The 21,877-nt window shown below is 59.2% G+C and overlaps 2 protein-coding genes across 9 annotated transcripts in view; one reads left to right on the top strand and one right to left on the bottom strand.

Moving 5' to 3' along the window:
* The window catches only part of ANGPTL2 (angiopoietin like 2), a 34,507-nt gene extending 23,846 nt beyond the window's left edge, over nt 1–10,661 (top strand). Inside the window, exons 3-5 of the mRNA XM_028512898.2 lie at nt 6,102–6,295; nt 7,014–7,284; nt 8,892–10,661. Coding sequence (XP_028368699.1) covers nt 6,102–6,295; nt 7,014–7,284; nt 8,892–9,091 — 665 coding nt within the window. The 3' untranslated portion in view covers nt 9,092–10,661. The remainder of the gene's footprint in view (nt 1–6,101; nt 6,296–7,013; nt 7,285–8,891) is intronic.
* RALGPS1 (Ral GEF with PH domain and SH3 binding motif 1) overlaps nt 1–21,877 on the bottom strand; it is a 233,187-nt gene that overhangs the window by 107,755 nt on the left and 103,555 nt on the right. The window lies entirely within an intron of this gene.

Genomic DNA, 21,877 nt, shown 5'->3' with positions numbered 1-21,877 from the left:
AACAAGAGGTGAGCAGCGCCTATAATGGGCCCTGCCCCCCCACCCCCAACCTCCAACGGCCGGGGTGCCGCTCTCCTGCCCAAGCACGGTGCCCAGCACTCCTGCCGTGGGGCCGGCCGGGACTCGCACCTCAGTGCTCCACACGCCCCGGCTCTCAGACAGGGTAATTTGGCTAAAAAACTCTAGATCCAGTTTCAACCACCAGTCATTTCTCCTGTTAGAGAAACATTTCAGGGAGCAGTGAAGAGGCTGTTTCGGAGAGAGACCATCAGTGGGAACAGTTGAAAACAGCCTACGGTTCTCATGTGACAGCAGGTGTCTGGGTGACATCCCAGCAGCCTCTCCCTGGTGCCCACGCAGGAGCTAGAACGTCCCAAAAACGTTCCCCCTGGACCACAGGGGCCTCTGCACGGCCTCAGGTGGTCGGGTCCAGAGGCCTGGGTGCAGGGCACAGAGGCCTGGACGCTGGAGGACAGCCACATGGTCTGGGAAGGACTCTGCTCCCCTCCCCCCGCCCCCCTCCCCAGGCACAGCCGGGGAGAAGAGGCCTCTCGTCGGCTGCCCACACAGCCCCGCTGTCTGCCCCCTTCTCAGCTGCTGGCCTCCGGGCGGGGGGGGGGGGGGGGGGCCTTCCCGTCAACCTGGTCAGGTGGTCACGAGGCCACGTTTCCGTAGTAGGAGGGGCGCCCACACCCAAAGGGATGCAGTTGGTGAGCTCACTGCCCCGCTGAGAGGCCTGGGGGGGGGGGGGGGGGCGCGCGAGTCAGGCTGACGTGACACAGGTCTGCTCCAGACCCAGGGAGGGAGTGGGGCCCCACGTGGGCCTGGCCTGGCCGCAGGCGCCGGCTCTCCCGGAAAGGCCCTGCACTGGGGACAGCCTGCCCTGGGTTCACGGTCAGTCAGGGCTTCCTGGCCTCCCCAGGGGCCATGCTCCCTGTGTGCCTGATCGCTCTTCCATCGAGAACCCCAGACAGGAGGGAGGGGGCAAGGAGGAGACTTGGGTACCCAAGCCGGATCACCCCCGCACTTCCCAGGTTCCACACTGGGGTTTGGGGGTCCAAGACCTGTATGCTCTGTGGCCCCATTGCCATCCTCCTCCTCCTCCTCCCTGAGGCCTCCTGACCCCAACCCTGTGTGCATTCCACACCCTGTGTCCCGTCTCGAAGGGGCTACGCAGGCTCAGTGCGGCCACAGTGGCTGCAAGTCCCTTCACGTGGAACTGCCAGCCGCCCCTCCACCGACTGTAAACACGGCCTTTATGGAGGGGAGGTCCGGGAGCTCGCTCCGCTCGGAGCCCCGGCGCTGTGGCGCAGCCACCCCTTCAGAAGGGGCGCCCAGGGAAACACCGCCGGGCACGCGCTGTTGTGAAGGGGAGCTCCGCCCACGCACGCTGACCGTGCCGCCTCATTGACAAAAAAGATTTCCATTCCTCGGTTCAATGTATCTTTGTGGCCCTCTCCACTGCAGTCCTGGCTTTTGAAATATGCCTTTGTGGAAAACATCTCTCGGTAAATAATCTTACATTGAGTCTTGGAAACTCAAAAGCAGGTACAGTGGCTGGTTTGTGTGGGGCGGGGGGCAGGGGGAGGCGGGGAGTGGCCCACTTCAAAACGGTCAGCTTTCACCTATGAAGGACAGGGAGGGGGAGCCCGCCCCGGCACCTGCCCTGGCGGGCCTGGTGCTGCTGGGCGCTCTTGCGTGTGTGCGCGAGACCCTCAGGAGAGGTAGGGTCCTCTCCCCGCATTCACAGAACAAAACACCGAGGCCCGAGGGCCTGTCCAAAGTCCCACTGCGAGGCGGTGAGGCCGCCAAGATCTAAGCCAAGGAGGGCTCCTGCCTCCGAGTTCGGGGTTCCAGCCCCAGCCCCACACTCACGCCGCGATGTCCTCAGTCAGAGCCCGCCCCTCGCCTCGCCCCCCGCAGCCACACTGCGTGCGGGGCACAGGCACAGACTTCGCAGCACAGCAGGCCCTTCTGACCAGCCGCCTCCACGGAGTCCCAGGGCCACCTCGCTGCTGCCGTTTTCTGCTACCTGATCGTTCGCCAGTGTTCTGTGCTTAATGCTTTTCTCACTGATTGTCGCCCATCCTTTAATTTCCTGACCGCCGCGGAAGGAAAAGGGACTCCGAATGCAGGAGCTCTGCCGGGGCTCTGCGTGGGTTTCGGAGGGCGAGCCGTTGGGAAACCTGGTTGCCGACGGCAGCTCATGGGTCCCGGCTACCGGGAGAGAGGCAGGGCGCAGGGACCTACGGGGGGGGTCCTTGGTAACCGCATCGCATACCTCCTCGGTGGGGTTAGAAAGCAAGTCATGCCGAAAAGCCCACTAGAGGGTCTAGAGCTCTTCCCAAATTCTTAAAGGGACCGGTGATCCCAAAACATGTAAAACACTTGCCTTTTCAGGAGAGCTCTCTGTAGAACTGCCCCAGGAAAAGCTAAAACCGTTGACGAAAGTAGCCCGGGGCCGGCAGGGGCCCCCTCCCGGGACCGCCGAAGCCCCGCCCCACGTGGCACCGCCCTCAAAGCGGCCTTCCCGCCTGCACTGCGCAGGAGCCCCGCGGTGAGGGCCCGGCTGCTGGCTTCCGGGGCGTGTTACTCCGCCGGCTTCTGCCGGGTCTTCCGGCCCCAGCCCCGCACCCGGCAGTCCCTCCTGTGCTTCTAACGCGGTCAAGGCTGGGGGGGCCCCCCACGCCCACTGCCCACTCTGCTCCAGCTGCTGGGGACAGACTCCCCTTCTGGGCCCTGGGGCTGTGGGCCGAACACAACCAAAGCTTTTTCTCCTTCGTGAATGCTCTTGCTGGGGCCTGGCCGCCCCTTCCCAGGACGGAAGAGGCACCAAGCGAAGGGGGAAGCAGCCTCCTGTGCCCGATCTGCTGCCAGTCGGTGCGTGGGGTGGCGCCCACCCTCTGGAGGGGAGAGCGAGCTGGGGGACAGGCAGATGGGCGAGAAGCCGGTCCTGGAGGCTGAAGGGAGGCACGCCCCAGGTTAGCTGTCGGCGGTAAGCGCCCACGCCAGCCTTTCTTCTCCGCCCTGTCCTGGGGTCTGTGGACAGACGGAGGGGCGGGGCGGGTCAGGCCAGCCCCCCCGCCTGCCATCAGGTTCTAGGAGGCTACTCAAGCACAGCGGCAAGGACCCAGGGAAAGGCCACCTGAGATGTGTAACGAAGCCCCCAGACCCACACTTTTCCTGGTCTGCCATCCCACGTGGACTAATGGAGCCCAACCACCAGCCAGGAAGGAATGGAGAAGCTCCATCTGCACAGGTGAAGCTCGGCACGCCTGCGGCAGGAGTCACCCCTGCCCCCCCACCCCCCTCCCACACACACAGGGCGGGAAGGACGTGATTCCCCAAGACGGAGGCGGAGAGGAGGCGGGTGAGGTCGGCTCCTCCCTCGCTGGACCCGAGAGCAGCCCCACACTGGCAGCCAGCGCAGTACCTGCCAGGCCTGGGGCTCAATAAATACTTGTTGAGTAAACACACACATTAATAGAAAGAACAAGATGGAATTTTCCTAGCACTTTTGATCTTAAGCATCTCGGTTTGGGGAATATTTTGAAGAGAAGCTGAAGCAAAGTGTAGCACTTTTATTTATTTTAAAATGTAAAGTTACTAAAATAAATATGTAGGTCAATGGCTAGGTCCTGAAAACCTTTCCAATGTTCTTCAGATGAAGGAGGAAGAAGAACCAGGCATGTTTGCACGTTGGCAACTCAGGTTTGTACCTCCTTGCCGACGGCACTGACGACTGGACTCGGGAAACCGCCGGGGAGGTGGGGGCGGGACTGCTCAAGCTCAGTGAAGGCCCAGAAAGTCCCAGAACGCGTCTGGTCTCAGAGTCGGGAGAGAGGCAGGGATTGGGGTGCGTCCTGGGCACCACCCCTGAAGTTCACAGACCTGCCTGTGGGACAGCCACCTCAGAACGTGGGACCAAGAAGCATTTGGCCCCAAGTGAGCTTTGCTTGGACAACGCACAGATGAAGCAGGAAGGGAACCTGGTTCCCCACAGGATGCTTGGAGGCCAGTGTCTGAATCCCAAAAGCATCCCGAAATTGCTGGCTACGTGGCCAAATCTAGGGCACTGCTTGGGCCCCTGTGACTGCACGCGAGCCCATTTACTGAAAACCGCAGCAACCGCCCCCGAGCGCTGTCAGCAAGAAGGCACGTGCGGAGTCAGAGCGAGTGCCACTGGCCGGCCTTGGCCCCTGGTGCTCAGAAGGGCAGTGAGCCCATCCTCGGATGGGGCGAGGCCACCGGAGCCCGCAAGGGGCTGAGAAATGCCGCTGCATTTCAGTGGGCACATGTCTCTCTTTGCCAGCGTAACCAACTTCAAAAGAAAAGTCACTCCAGGAACTCCACACGGATGGCCTCAGTAACCCTTACAACCTTAAATGAGGTAAAGATGATCTCCCTTCTGGAAATAGGGAAACCGAGGGCTTGGAGAGGTGAGGAGGCTTGCCCAGATCACACTGTGAGGGAGGGGTGGGGGAGCGGGCCGAGTCCAGGCATCCTGACCCCCAGCCCTGAACTCTTGTCTTTATGTCGCATTTCAGCGGTTCCCCTTATCCTTGGGGGGTGCATTCCAAGATCCCCAGTGGGTGCCTGGAACCACAGAGAGTACCAAACCATGTATGAGGTCTGTCCAGTGGAAGTCCAGTGGACAGAAAAAGTCCAGCCATTGTTAATATAATGAGAACAGTTTGCACAGCAGTGATGTAACCTGGCAGCCAAGGAGAAGGGACTGGAATGCGCATGAGTGAGCAATGACGACGTCACTGTACTAGTCAGTGGGGGGGGTAGATGCCATTCAGTGAGCATGTGCACTGTGTGGCTGTCCCATTCAAAATGACTGAGCGAGTGGAGCAACAAATCTGCATCCAGTTTTACATTAAGCTTGAACATCCCTCTGAGGACACTATTTGGATGATTCAGAAGGCAGCAACTATGGGCAACTGGTGATTGGCAGCTTCATCATGACAACACACCCGCTCATGCATTACGTCTCATGTAGAGTTTTTTGGAGAAACATCAAAACACCCAGGTGACTCAGCCCCACTACAGCCCATGTTTGGTGCCCTGCGACTTCTGGGTTTTCCCAAAACTAAAACCACCTTTGAAAGGGAAGAGATTTCAGACCATTCATGAGATTCAGGAAAATAGATGGGGCAGCTGATGGTGACTGGGAGAGCTGTGTGAGGTCCTAAGATGCCTACTTTGAAGGGGACTCAGGTGTCATTGTCCTATGTACTAATGGTCCTTGTATCTTGTATCTTCAATAAATGTCTCTGTTTTTTATATTGCATGGCTGGATACCTTCTGGACAGACATATGATGTTTTTTCCCATATATGCATACATACCAGTGATAAAGCTTAATATATTAATTTGACACAGTAAGAGATTAACAACAATGGAAAATAAAAGAATCTAAACAACATACCAAAAGTTATATGAATGTGCTGTCTCTCTCAGCAAAGTAGCACAAACTTCTTTTTCTTTTTTTACAATTTCACAAAGAGAATATTCATTCTCATCATAGATCTTAGCAACCTCAGCAGGCATTTTTCCCTTTCCTTAACAGTGCGGTCACTTTCACCTTTTCACTTCAAGGAAGCACTCGGCGGCTTCTCAGTGGCACGTCCGAGTTGCTGGCACACCGCTCTCATACTCCGCGGCCGTGTGTGAGCACAGTGACCACGAGCGCTGCGGCACGGTGGCAGCTGACCTGGTCACCGAGGCAGCTGCTCCGTGACGAATGGGGGGGAGGGTGCATGGTGTGGGCCCACCGGGCGGGGGGTGATGATTCACGTCCCCAGCGGGAGAGAGTGGGAAGGTGTGAGCTTTCAACACGCTCCTCAAAATGGCATGCAATTTAAGTTTTATGAATTATTTCTAGAATTTTCCATTTAATATTTTCAGACCATGGTTGACTGTGGGACTGAAACCGCAGGAAGTGAAACCGTGGATAAAGGAGATGACGGCCCCGAGGCTGGGGCTGCTTAGGGTGCAGCCATGTGTGTGTGTGTGCATGTGTGTGAGTGAATGTGACTCAGGGCTCTGGTAATGGGCAACAGGGAGGGCTGTGACATGCACACGTCTGTGTCCCAGGCCCGTGGAGAGACTGCCTGCAGGCCCTGGAGGACGGCCATGACACCAGCTCCATCTACCTGGTGAAGCCCGAGAACACCAACCGGCTCATGCAGGTGTGGTGCGACCAGCGACACGACCCCGGGGGCTGGACCGTCATCCAGAGGCGCCTGGACGGCTCTGTCAACTTCTTTAGAAACTGGGAGACGTACAAGGTGAGGACTGCAGGCCTCGCTGTGCCGCCCAAGGAGAGACTGGCCCCCCTGGAGAGCCTGGCTGACCAGGGAAAGGGCCACCAGAGGGAAGGTGCATGCGGACCCGCCAGGGCCCGTGCCACCCCACACTGTGAACCTCCACGGCAGGAAGGACACTGACAGGGTCAGTTCTGCCAGCCCGCTGGCCCCCTCCCTGCCTGCCACTCAGCTTCTGCGAGACAAGAGTCCGCAGTCCAGGCCGCCAAGCCCGGCGGACGGGGTGGGGACTTAGAAAGGCTGGTGTGCGGTGGCCCCTCACTCGAGTCTGGGTGTGTGGGGAGCAGCCTCCTCCCAGCTGCGGTGTCCCTGGGGAGAGACGTTTTCACGCACAACCCAGAAGGGCCGAGTCCAGAGGCTCCCCAGGGTCTGTCGCAGGGGCCTGCGGGTCCTAATTCCAGAGCTCATTCTCAGGGATCCTGATTCCCAGGGGGTTGCATGCTCATCCTCACAGCAGGAAAGGCTGCTAGCACTGGGCCGTGGCTCTGCCTCCCGCCTCGGACCGACGCGGTGGTGCTACAGACAGCAGCTCAGCTCGCTGGGTGCCGGCCAGGTGCCACCCGGCCTTAGGCTCCACCTGCTTCTGGGCCCCTCTGCCCGGGGCCGAGTGTCGGAGGGCCAGGCTCTGCTGGACAGGGCACTGCGTATTATTCCTGCTAACGCTCTCCCGCCTTTCCCCCAGCAAGGGTTCGGGAACATTGACGGCGAGTACTGGCTGGGCCTGGAGAACATCTATTGGCTGACGAACCAAGGCAACTACAAACTGCTGGTGACCATGGAGGACTGGACTGGCCGCAAGGTCTTCGCGGAGTACGCCAGCTTCCGCCTGGAGCCCGAGAGCGAGTATTACAAGCTGCGGCTGGGGCACTACAATGGCAACGCGGGCGACTCCTTTACCTGGCACAACGGCAAGCAGTTCACCACCCTGGACAGGGACCACGATGTCTACACAGGTAGGACCAGTGGGGTCAAATCCAGGTGGAAACTACAGAAAAGTGGTCCGCCAAAGCCAGAGCCCCAGACTCCAGGGCCTGGGAACCGGAGGGGCCCGGGGCCCAGAGCCCCACCACGTGACCTTCTCCCTGCCCCCAGAGGTCCTCTCCTCTGCGCACTGCCCGCAGATCCCCTTTGCAAAGCTGGGTCAGAGTGCCATTTACAGAAAGGGAAAGGGAAAGGGAAAGAGGCGTACAAATTATACCTCTGATGGCCAGTCTGGGTACACTCACGTCACCTCTCTGCCCAAGGCACCAAGTGTCAGGGCTACACACCCCCACGGATGGACGCTGGGCTACATGCCCTAGAATGTGATGCTGGCCCCATTCCCTACCAGTCACGTGCCCTTGGGCATCCTGCGTCATCTGCCTGGGCCTCAGCCTCCACGTGTGGCAATGAGGAGCAGGAAGAAGGCTATTTTAGGGGCCGCCGTCAGGCCTGCCTAGAAGTGTGGTCAGTGGACAGTGAGGAGCTGAGCTCCTGGTCCCCGCGGGCATGTGGCATGAGCTGAGCAGGGGCCTCCGCCAGCAGACAGGAGGCTGGCTCTTTGACCAGGGCCGTCCCTGCTCTCCAAACCCAGCACTGCCACTCGGTCCTTGTGGCCTCGAGGCGTGGCTCAGAGGAACCCGAGAAACAGGCCGGGGAACCTGGGCTGTCGGGGCTCCCCTCAGCTTTCTGCCTCAGCCGGCCCGCTCCCTCCTCACCTCCTCCCGAGGCCTTGGCCACAGCAGGGCCACCAGGCCCACCAGGGCCCCAGCCTACAGGCTTGACTGGGGCAGCCCTTTCCCTGAGTGGCCGCCTGCTTCCTAGGCCTGGTCCGGACACTCGGAAGAGCAGCCCAAGCAGCGTGGCCTCTCCGCCGTCGCCCTCCCGTGGGGGCGGTGCCCCCGCGCCCGCTTGCACCTTGCCCACGCTTTTACTGCGGTGCCAAGCAGCTTGTCCTTGGCAGAAAAACCCAGACTGATAGGACAGTGCCAAACGTTTCATAAAAATATCTTTCTTTTATGAAATTAAAAAAAAATATTTGGCCGGAATGCTGGCTGGGGAGGGAGGAGAATTTTCTCTTAAACACTTCCTTTGCCATTCTATAAAGACTCCCGATCCAACAGTTTCAACTCTAAAAAAAACTCCTAAGACAAATCTTTTGCCTCCTGCCCTGCCCACCTCAGATCATTGCCATCTTCTGTTCAAACCCAGGGTGTGCCGTGCCCCCCCACCCCCGTGCTCCCTCCGCACCAGGCCCCGGGCCACATGCCTGCCATGTGCCTTTATTCAATCCCCACAGCAGTCCTGTGCGGGACGCATCATGTCGACCCTCATTTCCCAGTGAGGATGTGATGGCTCAGCGAGGCTAAGTCACTTGCCCAAGATCACACAGCTCGTTAGTCAGAAGGCCGAGCCTCAGCACACAGGTCTGAGCGGGTCTCACGCACCGTCCACCTCTCAAGCATTCTTGCTCCAAAGGCCCCGCTCCCAGAAAGTGTCCTGCTGAAGTCCCCCAGCCAGCAGTGGGCATGGGCAAGGCCACCTCCTCCCTAACACCCTCCCGTTCCCCTCTCTCCTGCAGGAAACTGTGCCCACTACCAGAAGGGAGGCTGGTGGTACAACGCGTGTGCGCACTCCAACCTCAACGGGGTCTGGTACCGCGGGGGCCACTACCGGAGCCGCTACCAGGACGGAGTCTACTGGGCCGAGTTCCGAGGGGGCTCCTACTCACTCAAGAAAGTGGTGATGATGATCCGGCCCAATCCCAACACCTTCCACTAAGCCAGCTCCCCTCCTGACCTCCCGTGGCCTTCGCCCGGAGCCTTCCCCCGCCACACCGGCCCCAGAGCAGAAAGCACCTCCTCGCCACTCCGCCGGGGGCCGGGAGGACCGGGATGCTGGGTTCTGTCTTCCCAAGTCACTGCGGCAGATGATGGAACTGGATCGGACAGTGTTCTCTGTCCCCACAGTGGTCCTCACGCCACACAGCCCCTCGGGTTTCCAGACAGGACTGCAGACCAGTCTTTCTTTAAGTTAATTAAGTCCCTACAGTAAAAACACAACTTCAAGATACCTTCATAATATACACGTGTATGAGCCGACCTTGCACACTTGTGTGTATACTGCATATATGTGCATTTAGATATATGGCACATATAATATATCTAGATACATATATAGGTTTGCCTTCTCCACCTAAACACACATATACCCGAGCTCTTACCACCAGCGCTGCCCTTAGGAGAACAGCACTTCCCCAGGTTGCGTGACTTGAGTCACAGACTGCAGAGCTCTGTCCTTCAAAGCCTGATCCTTGGCGCCCGCGTGCCGAATCCCTCCAGGAGTGCCACACACTCTCTCTCTCTCACACACGGGTTTCCAGCTTCCTCACTTAAGGCCCCCTCTGGGTACCTGGTCAAACTGCAAACTCCCCCTCCGTCTCCATCTCTGCACTCTCCCCCACTCTCAGGACATCACTATCCACCCGCCCGCCCCTCCCTTTTCATCTGGTCAACCCCGCTCCCCAAGTGCCCTGGGCATGAGTCCTCGGCCGCTTGCTGCACTTCCAGGGACCTTTCTGCTCGTCTCCCCTCCACGCCTGCCTTCTCCTTGCCCTCGCTGTCACGCTGTCCTTCCAAGATTCCTTAGCCTCTGAGTAGGAAGACAGTCTGGGCTCCAGCTTTCCGGCCAGGAAAGGCCAGGCCAGGCCCGGAGCTAACTACCAGCCACACAGGTAATGCATTTGCAGTCTTGTATTTTCCATTCACACGCTAGCCTACATGTCATTTTAATCTTCACAGAGATAATAACCTACCTTGCCCAAGAGACACTCAATTGAAGAGAAGCCATCATCTGACCATCAGGACCCCCGGCTGGCTACAGACCACAGGGCCTGTGCTCTCAGGCCAACTAGAGTCCACATCTCACCCCCTAACGACACTTCCCCGGAGAACGCAGGCGCCACTGAATGAGAGCTGGCCACTTCTCGTGAGTCACTGAATAACCGGGGGCCACCGGCCCCTTGTCTGTTGCATCACAGCAAGGTAGCTTTCCAGGCCCGCTGGCTGCGAAGTGTCCAACTTGGTACTGCTGGGGCTATCGTCAGGCAGGGAGCTGAGATGGGTCGAGGGAAGACCCTCCCGGTGGGCGCGTGGGCCAGGTGTGCGAGATGTTGGCACAGTTGGAACTGCCCGTGTCTGGGTGTGTGCCTATTACCTCAGCATTCTCACAAAGTGTACCATGTAGCGTGTTTTGTGTATATAAAAGGGAGGGTTCATTTTTAATATATTCCCAGATTATCCTTGTAATGGCACAGATCTGCAATAAAAGCCATCAGTGGTATTTGGAAGTATCTACACTGCGTGTTAATGTTTTAGAATGCCCTCCTGGAGCCCCCTATATCAGAGCCTCTCTCAGTGAAACCAGGAGATTCAGCACCAGGGACGTGCACCAAAGTCATGTAAATCACCCTCTCCCTGTCTGTGGTCCCCACTGACACCGCAGAAGCCCCACGACAGCATCTCAGGCTGAGACGGTCCGTGGAGCTCCACCCCCTTGCGTTCCGGGCGGAGCCTGGACGTCCTGGAGACGCCTCCAGGCAGTGTGATGAGCACCTAAAACACCTTCCTCCAGGTCTGGTCCCGTTCCATCGAACGGCGCCATCTACTCAACTGCTCAGGTCAAAAAGGACTTCTGTCTCCCGCTCACCAAGGTCCACCCATCCCTGCACTCCAGCCCTGCTCTCTGCCTCAGTGTGATCACTCGCCTCTCCTTCTGCCTCGCTTTCACCTAGCCTCCCAAGGCTCGTATCCCCATGCCAGAGCAGGTGCAAAACCATCCCCGCAGGGGTGGCCCTGGGCTGGTTCTATAGCATCTGCACCTGGCCCACCGGCAGCCTGCGAAAGAAGTGCAGAAAAAACATCCTGGGGTGAGGGAATGAGTTGTCCCCCACCACCACAGGGAGGGTGGGTGTGCCCCTCACTCTCAATCAAGTGAGAGGGACTTCAAGGGACCATCCAAGAGTCTGGCGTGGGCACGCATGAGCACTAGCGTCTGACCCGGGCCTCGAGTCTGCAGGCCTCAGGCAGGGAGCGGCGAGAAGCTGACCTCGCTGGCAGCAAACAGCAAGCCCACTGGTGGGGGCAGGGAGGCACAGACTCACTCAGGTCTCCTAGGAGCCAGAGGGCGGCCTGGATGGGGGGCAGGCGGAAGGTGTGGGAGGCCAGCAGCCAATCAAGGAGTCGTAAGCTGGAAGAGAAGCCTTACCCTCCCAGGGCAGCTGAGTCGGTGGTGCCCAGGAGGGAAAGTCTGAAGCAGCAGCAGGAACATGGGAGAAGAGACAGCAGGGGCACAAGTTCTGGACAACAACCCAACCGGCCACAAAAGATGACCCCTTACCCCTCACTTCTCCCTCAACCCAAGGGCCACACCCCTAGGCCGGCCAGTGGGGGAAGCAGGACAGCGGGACCCAGTGAGGACGCTGCCCGGAGCCCACCCCCAGCCCCGGCCTCCGAGTCTGGTCCGGCTGCAGGAGCCCAGTCTCCCGGTTCTGGCCCTGGGCTGTCTGGGATGCCGTGACTGTCAGGGCGTGACTGTTCAATCATGCCCTCTGTGCGTACAGGACGCAACAACTGGGCTTTGTCACGCCTAAGAACAGGCAGCTGAAGGGGCCTGCCAGGTTTTCAGCCTCGACTGGGAATAAAACAAATAGGCTGCAAAGCTGGTTTCTTCCCACACCTGGCCGAGTCCAGCTCATTTAGTAAGCTGGTTACACAAGGACACGACGTGTCTCCCAGAGTCCACGCGCAGGGACGCAGCTGGGCCTCCCCTCCCCAGGGCTGGGAACCAGACGCTGTCTGGAAGGCCGTCAAGAAGCAAGACAACAGCTTTCTCCGTCTCTCCCTTCCCTTCCTCTTCCTTGCTGGCAGGGTCTCCTTCTCCGTTTCCCACGGCACATCCATCTGCCTTCACCAGCACGGAATTCCTGAGCTCACACGCCCTCCCGCTCTGGGCGCCGGCAAAGGCCGAGAAGCACCTCTCCTTTCCCACGCCAACTGCCGGCCAGAGGGTCCGACCGGCCCCTCGGGGGGGGCATCCTCCTCAGTCCCCCCAACTCTGCCTCCGCACCGAGCGGGCGGGACGAACACGGCTGCTGGAGCTCAGTGCTGTGGGAGAGGCTGGGGAGTTCCCAGGTTCCCAGAAAAGCAGGGGTCACAGCTTGGGTCTATTTCCAAAAAGTGTCTAGACTATACTGCAGCTCTCGCCGGTCCCCATCTTCTCCAGGGACCAGATTTTGCCAGCTAGGTGAATTCCGTCCCACTCCGTCCCACTCCATCCTGGGTAGGTTGCGCCCCACCCCCAGCCCCTCCACTGCTGACCCCGGCCCTCACCAGAGAGCACATCCGACCCCTCTGGTCCCCGCTGGGTCGCTACACAACAACTGGCTGTGGCCAGATGGGGCTCTGCCTGCCCTTCCTCGATACGCTGAGTTTTTCAGCACTCTCTGTGGATGAGCCTCAAGGGTCTCCACTGTGGTGGTCTTCCTGGCAGCACTTTGCCCTGGCTGATGCTCCCACCACCCACCACCAAAGGCGTGCATTAGGTGTCTCCTCGCACTCTCACAACAAGCCTGTGGGGCGGGGTCTGTAACTACCCTCTGCTCCACACAACAGAAACAGAGGCTCAGAGGTGCAAGCGCCCTGACCAGGAACGTGCGGTCTGGGACACTGAGGACTTGAGCTCCTGCCTCTGCGGCATCAGATCTCTGCCCCCAAGCATCCACCTGCGTGGCCAAGGCTCTCCCATCGCCCGTGACCACTCCCGAGACGCCTAAGAATCATGGCGGCAGCGCGGAGCCTCCTGCCCACAGGAGCGGGTGTGTGAGGTGGCTGGCCAGCCTGGCTGTGCAGAGGCAGCTGGGTGGACAGCAGTCCCCAGAGGTCAGAAAGCCAGCTCAGGGCTACGTGCCCAATTTCAGAGCAGTGGGGAGGGCACAGAATAACAGAGGGCAATGATGGAGAGTATTTCATAGCTTCTTGGGGCTCCCAACCCTTTGCCAGGACCAAAGCTCTCGGGCCCTGCCTTTCTCCCTTCCTCTCATGGGACAAGAGAGCCACTTATCGTACAACCTACAGCCCCAGCCCCACCCTGTGGCACTCAGAGTGTCCCTCTTGTGGCGGGTCTGGCTGTCACCTCGTGCTCACATCTGACCCCTTGGGCTGGTCAGGGCGTGCTCCCTCTGCCCCTCCTTTAGCACAGGTACCCTCCTGAAGCTGAGGGGCATCTCACGATAGAAGAGAACTCCTTGCCCTGACTGGTGTGGCCCAGTGGGTTGGACAGCATCTTGCAAACCAAAAGGTTGCCAGTTTGATTCCCAGTCAGGGCACATGTGTGGGTTGCAGGCCAGGCCCCTGGTTAGGGGTATGTGAGAGGCAGCTGATCAGTGTTTCTCTTCCTCTCTTTCTCCCTCTGTACCCTTCTCTCTAAAAATAAATAAATGAAATCTCAAAAAGAAGAAGACGAAGAGAGCTCCCTGGGCAAGGGTGGACAGGCCACACTTTCCCTGACCGTTAGCAGAGCTGGGAGTGGCCCAGAGCCTGGGAGGGTAGCTAGGGTAGAGGGGATGGAATCAGAACTCCCTTCTGAGGTTCTGTGATGACAGACGCCAATGCCCTAATCATCTCAAATTAGGGAGAAAATGAGAAGCATTTGGCCTCCCTGGAGCCCAGAATGCTGACCAAGCCCCAGACCAGTGTGCGCGGGGAATGAATTCCTGCCAGCCTCCTCTCAGCAGGGACCAATGGCCAGGCGGCCTTTCCTCATTGATCAGGATGGCACGGGGCCGTGCCAGGGCGCAGGGCTGTGCCGGGGCGCAGGGAGAGCGGTTGAGGACAGCTATTCAGGACGCAGGAGCAGGAGCAGGAGCGCAGGGCGGCTGAGCAGCTGGGTGGGAGGCTGAAGGCCTGGCTGCCTAACCCCAGAAGGGCCCAGGAAACATGTGTCTGGAGGGGAAAAGCGGCTTCCCTTCCAAGAGCACAAAGCAGTGGTGGGAAGAGAAATGTGTGTTAAAAGACGTCCTCTTCCGCCTACCATTTTATCAGAAAAACAATGGTTGGCAGTGCCTAGTGCTGGCGCGAGGGTGACACGCAGGCTCGCTCACGCTGTGCCGCTGGACGCGTCACTGCGACCCCTGCAGAGGGCACGCCGGCAGCAGCCCCGGCAGCCCCACTCCCCGAATGCAGGGGTTCAGAAGCGCTCTGACAGGCGAGTGAGGGTCCGTGTGCAGGGACGTTCCCCACGCACAGTCGGCCCCGGGAGCAGGAGAAGCAGCCTACGGATCCCCAGCTGGGGCATGGCTGAGCTATGAGCGCACACCCGGGTACTACCCAGCGAGTCCCGCGCGTCTGTGCCATCGGCAAGAGCCAAGTTCTGTATTCGATGCCACTAAGTACTGATGGCACTGTAAGTGGAACAAAAAGATGCAAAACAGGAGCTATAAAATGTCCCATTTTGGTTAAAAAGCACAGTATTACTCTCACATCCCTGCGCGCATATATTCATACAAGTAGATTAAGAGGTCTGGAAAAATGCACGCCCACCCACAACAGTGGTTGCCTCTGAGCAACGGGGGAGCAAGGAGGGGGTTTTCACTTTTCATGCCCCAGACTTTTTTTAGTGTGAGTTTTACAACGAACAAAGTTACCTTTCTAACTTAATACGCTTTTGAGAAAATGAGTGGGTCCTGAGCCCACTCCCAGCACAGCCTTCCCGAGCACTCCCGAGGTCAGCCTTGTTTCCCGGACCCCCGCAGGTCTGGGCGTGATGCCCCCTGCAGGCCAACACGCACCTGACAGGGAACCGCAGCCCTCCGGAAGGTGACTTTCAGGCCCTCCTCAGGCAGCCTTCTTCCTCGGGGAGTCGCAAGAATTCGCCCCCTCTCGGAGCGCAACCACGCCTCTGTGCTGCAGGGTCTCCTGCCCTCAAAACTGGTGCCTCAGGGGGACCTAGCGCTTCCTGCTGGCCCAGAGGTCAGCCTTGCAGTCTTCTGTGTCCAGTTTTCACCTGATCTCGTCCCAGTGCAGATGGGGTGGCTGATGGGGCTGAGTGAGGAGTGCGGGGCCGCGATGCTGGTTGCGCATGCACTGGCTATCCAGTGTCGTGCCACAGGCTGCCCCCAACTTGAGCGGCTTCCAACAATAAACACTGATTATTTTGTAGTTTCTGTGGGTCAGGTACTCGCATGTATCTTAGCTAGACGACTCTGGTCCAAGGTGTCTCAAGCCATGCAGTTAAGCTGTTGGGTGGGGCCTGCCACCTCATCCGGAGGCCCCACTTAGGCACAGTCCACTTCTAAGCTCGCTCAGGGGGCTGTTGGCAGGTGCCAGTCCCCAGCCATAGGGGCCTCTGCACAGCGCTGCCAAGTGGTCGGCAGCTGGATTCCCCCAGGCTGTGGGGTCCGAGAGGGAGCGAGCACCCGGCAAAGAAGGCACAGTCTTTTTATAACCCAGTCTCAGAAGGGGTGCCCCATTACTTCTGTCATTTTAGTTGTTGGAAGCAAATCACCATGTTCTGCCCACGCTCAGGGGAAGGGGTCCACACAGGAGCATCCCTAGAGACCCTCCTCTCCTCTGCCCCCTCCCTGGCTTCCCCGGAGGGGAAGGACCTGCTGGAGGGAGCAGCGGGCACAGCCCACGGTTAGCGGCTGGAAACCGGGGCCAGACCTGGGTGTGAGCACAAGCCGTGTGTAGCTCCTGCAGCCGTGAAGTAAGTTAAGGAGCAGTGCCTCCCTCAGAGAAGGAGTGTTGGGAGGATTCAGCGAGGCCAGGAGAGCAGCGCTCAGCTCTCGCGTGCTGCAGGGGCAAGCCTGGGTGAGTTGTCGCCATTGTCGTTACCACGCGCAGCTTCTAACCAGAAACCCACACACCAAAAGGTCACAGCGAGCAGTCGCCCTCGTGAGCACACGGATCCCTCCCGGGGAAACACACTTTCCCTGCACAGGACGGGCTCGTGCTCTCGCCTCCTTTTGGGGACCGGGCGAAGCTTCCTGACCCAGGGGACAGCTGGCTGCAAGCCCTCCCGGTGCCCCCGAAGGGACGGGTGCCGCTCCAGGCAGCACAGCATGCAGGAAACAGCCCCCCCCCCCCCCCCGCCCCCGCCGTGTTTTCCTCCCTCACTGTTTGTCTCCATGGAGACGGAGACAGTCAATGAAGGGCGCAGGGCGAAGGCCGGGCGGGGCCCCAGCCAGAGCGTGAGGCTCTGAGCTAAACTCGGTCTCCGCCTGGCATATGACATCGGACAAGTCACAAGTCAAGTTGTGTTTTGTTTAGGTTTTTTTTTTTTAATTCACAAAACGAGGACTTGAGTAACATCCACTGGCTTTTTTAAAAACATTGAGCAAGACCGTGAAATCCCAGTCTCAGAAGCAAGGCAGAGAAATGTAAATTTTAAGGTAACAAGTCCTGAGACTGCAACAGTAAAGGCAAAGTTCTCTTCTGGAAGGGAAAATGTACAGCGGACCACTCTCCAGGACGATGGAGAAGGCTCCCTCAGCTCGGGGGGGCGGGGGGGGGGGGGGGCGGGTGCTGCCTGAGATGAGTCAGAGGGCAGTCTCCCTGCTCGCTGGGCCCCAGACGGGGAGGATGCCCCGTTCTGAAGAAGGGCCCCCCTGGTCAAAGGTTCTCCTGGGCCAGGGGAGGGGAGGCAACGGGTCAGCCCCTGTGGCCCACAGCCCTCGGGCAAAGAGGAGGAAGGGCAGGGCCCGCGGACTCCAGAGCAGGCACTGCAGAGGGCAGGCTTCGGCTTTTCTCCGCAGCACCGGCATCGCCTGATCCATCCCAAGGCTGCGCTGCCCCGGCTAAGAAAGGAAGGAGGAGCCTGGCCCCACAGAGGTCCAGCTGGAGAGGCTGGTCAAGACGCAGGAGATGACTGGAGGGAGGGGCCTGGGGTTTGGGGCCGGGCAGCTGGTGGAGGCCCCGGCAGCAACCAGGATGGATCTGTGGAACAAATGAGTATTCCTTGGGATCCCTGGAAGCACGGGGAGTGGGGAGCCGGGAGGGGTGCTGGGGGAAAGGCTGGGTTTACTGCATATGGAATGGAATTTTTTCAGTTCAGTATTAAAGGAAAGGATTATTCTTAATGCTGGCAAACTCGGGGACAGCTGGATAATGTCGTGTTAAGTCTGACTCGGGAGCCACTGGGCGTGGTCTCGGTTACTTGCAGCCCCCACCGAAGGGGCGACAGCCACTCCAATCCGCGCGCCGGGAGGCGGACGTGCGGGCGGCATCCCCCAGCTCAGTCCCCCGGCCTTCTGGGGGCAGGTCAGGGGCACCCGCGCTCGCCCTTCCGTCTGCGCTCTCAGGGGGCCCGCCGCTCAGGCGCACACGTCGCTTCTCAGGGCCCGAGCACACGCCAACGCCATGTGTCTCCATCAGGTGCGAGGGGCCTGCTCGCTGACAGCTGTTTCATGTCTTTCCAAGGCTTTGCTCTCAAGTGCACCGTTTTACAGGGCTCCCCTTCCCCCACCAGCCGTTTCTGAAACGCAGTGACACGCCGCAGGCCTCTGCACGGTCCCCCCCCTGGTCTTCCCGCCTCCAGCCTGACCGCCTCAAAGCCACTCACGGCAGGCAAAGGGACTTGTCTGAGTGCAGATCCAGTCTGGTCATGCCCTTGCTCGGTGGTTCCCGATTGCTCTGGGGGGGGTGCGGGGGATGGGGAGGAGGGCAGGGGGTCAGAGCCCGAGCTCCCCTCTCCCAGCATCTAGGCCCCAGGCGACCTCACCCCTCCCTTCCCTTCCAGCTGCTTCCCATGACACTCCCCCTCACGCTCTACTCTCCTGCCAGTTTTTCCAGCAAACATGTTTTTCCCCACTTGATGGTTCTTGCACAAGCTGCTGCCTTTGTCTGGCATGCTGGCCTCTCACCCTTCACCCCACGTAGTCCCCTTTGGGGCTTCCCTCCAGAACGCCCGCCCTGGTCCCCAAGACCGGGTCAGGCCCCCCGTTGTTGGCTCCTCTGCCCCTTCCTCCACAGCACTCGGCTCACTTCTGGTTTCTCGCTCGCTGCCCGGGGTCGGGCCCGGGGTGCGAGCCCCGCCGGAGCACAGCTGGTGTCTGGGGCCCATCGCCGGACGATGACCAGCTGTGACACCCGCACCTCGCAGAGGGCCGCCACGCTCAGGCTCAGGGGGAGCCCCTCGCTCACCCCGAGGCTCTGAGGGCTGTGAGGCACCCGCCTGAACGCTCCTCTGTGACCAGCGACACTTCTTTAGTGAAGTCCCCTCAGAAACCCCGCGGTGTAGGCCTGTTTACGTTACACTCAGAGACGGCTGGCCTTTATTCTAAACTTCCGAGTTCACCTTTGACAGGAGGGGTCTGCCTGTCTGGAGGAGCAGCCTGGGTTCTAGAAGTGCATTCCGCACAGGAGAAGCCCAAAGGAGTAAATGCACCGGGAAGGCCCAAAGGCTCGCGTGCGCTCCAGGACTGCCAGACGCCGGCCTTCCGCTCCCTGGCAGACCGCGGTTCTCCGCCTGCCTACGGCCGCTTGTAGAACCAGCTCTAACCCTCTTCAAGTCCGTTCCGTTCCCAATTCCACTTAGCCGCCTCCTGGAGGGGACTCAGGCAGCGGAAACCGCACGCGCGCTAAGTCAGCCGGGCTCTTCCGAAACACGCGGGGCGGCGCTCCTCCCGCCCCCGCCTGCTCTTCCCGTCATCTCAGCGTGAACTGGGCATTTAAAGCGGCCATCAGACACAAACACGCTGCAAACAGCCAACGTGACACTCTTTCCACCACCATTTTTCCTCTTTGAAGCCACTGAAAAGGAGGTTCTGATACAGAGAGTCTTGTGTTTAACATGTAGTTTTCCCCTCAGGGCTTTTTAAACTGTACTTCAAGGGCAGCGTGGCACACCGAAGCGTCCAGCGCACAGAGCCCGCGCCGGACAGACCGGGAGACACAGACAGGGACACCTGCGGGGAGTCCCCTTAGCAGAGGACGGGGTGCGGAAGCCCACAGGAACCGTCACCGAGTGAGACCCGCACTCGCCACTGCAGGCGGACGCCCGCCCGGCAGCCGGCGGTCAACGGTCATCGTGTCGCTCGGGCAGCGGGGCCGGCAGAGCGGCTGGAAAGGCCTCAGGCTGCTCCTGAGGAGAACTCCCTGTCCCCCAGGGAGAGTCCTGCAGTGAGGACTTCACTGGGGGGGGGGGGGGGAATGGCTTCAGACATTGTTTCCCTATATTGTACTCTCCAGGAATCATGTGATAACACCTCTTTCAATAAACGAATCTGTCCCTGGGACAGGCGGGGTTCTCCAGAGGAGCCCCAGGACCGAAAGCACAGCCTGGATGGGGGCAGCGGCTGTCCGAGGCCACCGGACGTGCGGGGAGGGCCCTGGCTGCCCTCGGGTGGGTGGCTCCACTGGGACTCAGCGCGGGATTTTGATTTGCTCCTTAGTGAAGCGATCGATGGCAGTTACAATGCCTGTTTGTGTCAGGAGCCATCCTGCTGTGGGCGTGCGCAGGGCAGTGCCACTGGCCTGGGGGTACACGGGACAGCAGAGGACAGTCAGGCTGGGCTGGCCAAGAGGCAGAAGCGAGAGGGCCGTGCAGGAGAACGAGGCCTGCACACAGTCTCTCCTGCCAGGAAGGGGCGGCTGAGATGAGGTGATCGAGGACAAGGGGCTGAGTCCGACCCGATACTCAGCGGCCAAGGGCCTCGGGGCCGGCGCAGGCTTCCTGTCCCCTGCAGCTCTAACAGGAGCTTCCTGTGGCCTGAGGACGGGACTTCTCTGTAGCGGGGGACCTGAGGTGCATATGCTGGGACAGATGACAAGGGACACGAAGGGGAGATGGTATTGGTTCAGTCTGCCCTTGGCTGAGACCCATGGACGAATGCCCTTGGGCACCCAAGACAGCACTGCTTTGTGACCCAAGAATAGAGTATCGCAGTTCTCCCTACTTCACACCCTGCCCGAGGGAGGCCAGCCACAGCCAGGAATGGCAGAGGACGCACAGGTGGCAACTGCAAGGGAGGAGGAGCAGGGAAACAGTGACCTGAACGCTAGAGGTGGGGAGTCAGGAGAGGGCAGAGTCAAGAACTTGGGGCTTAGAGCCAGACCATCTGGGCCGATCCTGGCTCTGCTACTTTCCAGTTATGTGACCCCAGGCAACCTCCCAGAGCCTGCTTCTTCGCTAGGCTGCTGTGAGCGCGCACCGCAACAATGCACTCAAACGCCTAGCCAAGTGCCAGGCACAGGGAAAGCAGACAGCCCATGGCAGCCCTCGCGATCATTTCACGAGAGAAGAGGCTATCCTTCCCAACCCTGGAGCGCCCGCTGACGGAACCAGCGGACTGCACTGGCTTGCCCTCACCCTAATACCACCCGTCGCAGCCCTCCACTGAGTAGGCTCTGGCAAAGTGGGCGTGGGCTTGGGAGCCATGCATAGCAACACGGCCTCCCTCTGTGGACCTGAGCAGGGGCTCTGCCAGCCACCAAGTAGACAGACACTGCAGCTTACAGCCAGCCGTAAGGTGAGACGGGAAAAGAGGGAGGAGACACGAAACAAGAGTGCACAGGACAGTCTTCGACCCAACACCGCGGCGTAGGACTGCGCAAACCAGAGACTCCCACTCCCCGGCCGCAAGGCAGGTCTCTCGCGTCGGGTCCCGCTCCCCTCCGTGTCCCAGGACCACTCGTAACACAAACCAGCTTAAACTGTTAGAGTCCAAAACACAGCCAAGGATTTATAACAGGAATGTAAAGGGAAAATAAAACATTTCACAGACTTAAACATTTCCAAGAAGTAAAGGGAAATAAGAAACGTGATCAAGATCATTTTGTAGGGGGCACTTTGAAACAAATCAACGGCTTTATAAACGTCTATAAACTGAATGATACGGGGCGAGGAGATTCCAGCCTACATTCCTGTCCGTAGACCACGTTGTCGAAAATAAATAACTTGAATATTAGAATTTAATAATTAGATGAGTCATTTGAGAAGTTACACCTTTTGTTTCCAGCGCCCAGGACACATTAACAGAAAGTAATGTAATATTAATGCGCAAAAAAAATCTCAAACACTTTAAAAAACCCAGAAAGCACGTATGTTGCATATTCTAGGCGAATGTGAAAGCGTGAGAGGAAAGACCGTTTTTCAAGGCCAAAGCTGCGCGCAGCAGCGCTGTGTGACAGCCCAAACGCGGGCCACCCACGTGCCCAGTGACGGGGGGCGGACGAATCGAACTCGGTGTGTCCACGCAACGGAGCACGACTCGGCAGTCAGGAGGGACGAGGTACGACTGGTCATGCTCCACCGCGGACGGACATTTGAAGCAGGGTGAGGTGAAAGGAACAGAGCCAGTCGTAAGAGACTGCATGCTGTCGATTCAACTTTCGTGAAATGTGCAGAATCAGCGAATCTACGGAGACAGAAAGTGGACTAGTGGCTGCCAAGGGCCGAGGACGGGTGAGTGGAGAGTGGGGTGACGGAGAAAGAAGGGGGTGACTACAAATGGATACGCGGCTTCTCTCCGGGGTGTTAAAGTGCCCTAAACCGTGCTGGTGGTCGCACGAC

This window comes from Phyllostomus discolor, chromosome 3, assembly GCF_004126475.2.
Source record: "Phyllostomus discolor isolate MPI-MPIP mPhyDis1 chromosome 3, mPhyDis1.pri.v3, whole genome shotgun sequence".
NCBI classification, from domain to species: Eukaryota; Metazoa; Chordata; class Mammalia; order Chiroptera; family Phyllostomidae; genus Phyllostomus; species Phyllostomus discolor.
This window is presented reverse-complemented; position numbering and strand designations above follow the sequence as displayed.